Here is a 2750-nt window from a genome sequence, read left to right as displayed (position 1 = left end):
TAGGAAGCCGGAGAGGAGGCTGCTAGAAGCTGAACTCCTCCCACTTCTGCCCAGCGGTCTAGACCCGTTGCTGCACCGCCCCCTCCAGAGGGATGAGTCACTTCTCAGAGCCTGGCCCGCCCCCAGCTGTTCCTGATTCTCAGGGTCACAGCCAGTTCCAGGATCTCAAGGACAGCCAAGGAGGGGGAGAGTTTTGGGGGGAGTGGGTGATGGTCTAGTGCACGCCTCACACAGGGACTCAGGGTCCCCCTTCTCCGCAGCCCTAGCACTACATGGGGAAGCCCGTGCTGGGGAGGGGACCCTCCCGCAGCTGCCTAATTATTGCATGTCACAGCTCAACTGGGCCGCCCGTGAGACTGGGCTATTTCTAACTGCAGCGAACGCCATCCCCACACCCCCACCCAACCCAGGAGGCCCAGAAACGATGCTTCCTCAAGGTCTGAGGATGGACAGAACTGCCTGTTCCTCTGCTTGTAACAAGGTGCCTTGGAACTGGGGAAGAGGGGCCCTCCTCTTCCCCCGCCCCGCACTCTTCCTTCCCCTCCCCCAGTAAGCACACAAGACAGCATTTTTGGTCTAAAATGATGGACATTTAGACATTGACGATAGGCTCACACCTGACCAGCGCCATGCCAGGAGCAGGCCGAGCAAAGACAGAGAGGTAGGGAGTGGGCACTGTGGGGGCGCCAGCCAGGACCCAGGGTCGCCACTGGCCGCCGGGGTGGGGGTGGGCGTGGGCGGGGGTTAGCCACAGTGACTCCAGAAGTGCCAGGTCTAGGATGGTCATAGTCGGGGACTCGCAGAGAGCCGAGTGCGCCTGACCCCTCCTGGTGAGGCCAGGTGCCCGGCTCAGGAAGCAACCTTGGCTCGGGTCTTCCCAGGAAGGGACGAGGCCGGCCTTCAGTGCGGTGGGTACCAGCGTCACCAGCCAGATCCTGGGCTCTTGGCCGCCAGCGTGAGCAAGCGGGGGGTGGTGCCGTCCGTCACGCCGTGGTGGAGGCTTGGGATCCAGACCGCAGTGACAAGCTGTGCCAGGCCAGGCTGGCCTCAATTCTTCTGCTCTCCGGACACACGCTGTCATCTGAGAGGAGCCCTCTCCTCCCAGCCACTTGCCCCCACTCGCCACGGAAAGCCCTCATCAGAAGCAGCACCCACAAAAGAAAGAGAGGCAGCCCTGGAGAACTGCCAGCCTCCCCCAAGGTCAGAGGGCACTGCCCCTGGACACGCCCACCAGAGGCCCGGCCCATCTTGGTTCACAGCATGTCAGACGCCCAAGGAGGGAAACAGCCCGAGATGCTGCTTACCCACAATTGAGGCTCCTGCAAAGCTTGCAGGGGGGTTTCCCAGGGGGCTCTGGCTGGATAGAACACAAGCCAGCCAGTGCCAGGGCCACAGGCCCCCTCGACAGCACAGGACCAGTGGTTGGCTCCCGCGGGGGCCCCAAGACACTAAGGCACGACGCTAATCTAAGCCCACTGGGGTGAGGTGGGGAGAGGACAGGCTCCAAGGGGCCTCCTCCAGTCGGCAAAGCACACAGTGACCAAGCAATGACGACAGCCTGTTTTTTCCAACCTGGCACAGGCTACAGGTACAGCGTGATGACCCGGGGATGCCAATGGCTCTTGCTAGAAGGGGCAGTAAGTCCCGGCGGCCCCAGTAAAGGCCTCTGGAAAGCAGGGAGAGCCCTGGTCGAGGCTGGCACCCCCTCGCGGGCCCAAGGGTCAGTCCCGACCTGGAGTGTGGGAGGCGGATGCCGGGCTAGGAAGGTCGTGCAATGACTCCAAGGCCCTGGCGGGCTGGGGCCCTACCGGTCTCCAGCAGGCCCTGCGTGGACATCCTAAGGAGGGAGCAGGAGCGACGAGTGGGGAGCGGGCGCCAATCTCGGGCAGGCGGAGCGCCGGTGGGCCGCTCGCCTGGTGCTTCAGGGCTGCCTGCGCAGGCCAGGGCGCCCGAAAGCCGGGTGCATGAGGTTCTCGGTGATGTAGGCCACGAGCAGGCAGATGACCACCAGCATGACGCAGATGGAGCCGCCCACCGCCGTCATGGCCACCACGATCTCCCGCATGCCGGCCGGCTCGGCAGCGAACTCCACGCACTCGGCGGGCCCGGCGGGCTCCGGGGCGGCGGCGGCGGGCTCGGCGCGCAGCGGCAGCGGCTGCAGGCACAGGCGGTAGCGCACGCCGTCGTGCACGTCGGGCAGCAGGTAGTCGCGGCAGGACGCGCCCAGGAGCACGCGCTCGCACGGGAAGCGCGTGTAGGCGCCGCGCCACGAGCAGTTGAGCGCGAAGGCGCGCACGCGGCGCGCCTCGGCTGGCGCCAGGCGCCACTGCAGCAGCACCGTGCGGTTGCGCAGGACGCTGGCGCGCAGCGAGCGGCCGGCCGAGGCGTGCGCCGCGCAGCCGGGCGCCTGGCAGCGGAAGCCGCGCGCGGGGCTGCGGAAGCACAGGCGCCCGCCGCCCGCCTCGGGGCCCTCGGGCAGCACCTTGTAGGGGCACCAGGGCGCGTCGGCCGCCGGCTCCCAGCCCGGCGGCGTCGGGACGGCGGCGGCGGAGGGCGGAGGCGCGCAGGCGGCCAGCAGCAGCAGCAGCGGCGGGGCGCGCATCCTGCGGCTGGGCGGCGCGGCGGGGCGCGGGCTCACGGGCGCGGCGGTTTTTTTTTTTTTTTTTTTTAGCGCAGCCGGGCGCTCGCTGCGCGCCAGCGTCTTGCGCAACCGCACGGTGCTGCTGCAGTGGCGCCTGGCGCCAGCCGAG

General features: G+C 67.5%; 1 protein-coding gene across 1 annotated transcript; it reads right to left on the bottom strand.

Moving 5' to 3' along the window:
* Nucleotides 1-710: 710 nt before the first annotated feature.
* On the bottom strand, nt 711-2602 carry LOC111154806 (fibronectin type III domain containing 10). The gene has a single exon (XM_022514725.1). The coding sequence runs from the start codon at nt 2600-2602 to the stop codon at nt 1922-1924; it is 681 nt and encodes a 226-aa protein (XP_022370433.1). The 3' UTR covers nt 711-1921.
* Between the last annotated feature and the right edge of the window lie 148 nt (nt 2603-2750).

This window comes from Enhydra lutris, unplaced genomic scaffold, assembly GCF_002288905.1.
Source record: "Enhydra lutris kenyoni isolate GAN:26980312 unplaced genomic scaffold, ASM228890v2 scaffoldscaffold38, whole genome shotgun sequence".
In the NCBI taxonomy this organism is placed as follows: domain Eukaryota; kingdom Metazoa; phylum Chordata; class Mammalia; order Carnivora; family Mustelidae; genus Enhydra; species Enhydra lutris.
The sequence above is the reverse complement of the archived record's forward strand: the minus strand, read 5'-3'. Positions and strand labels throughout refer to the sequence as shown.

What these genes read in the sequence shown, in the direction of transcription:
- LOC111154806 (XM_022514725.1), bottom strand. Translation starts at nt 2,602, where the DNA reads ATGCGCGCCCCGCCGCTGCTGCTGCTGCTGGCCGCCTGCGCGCCTCCG.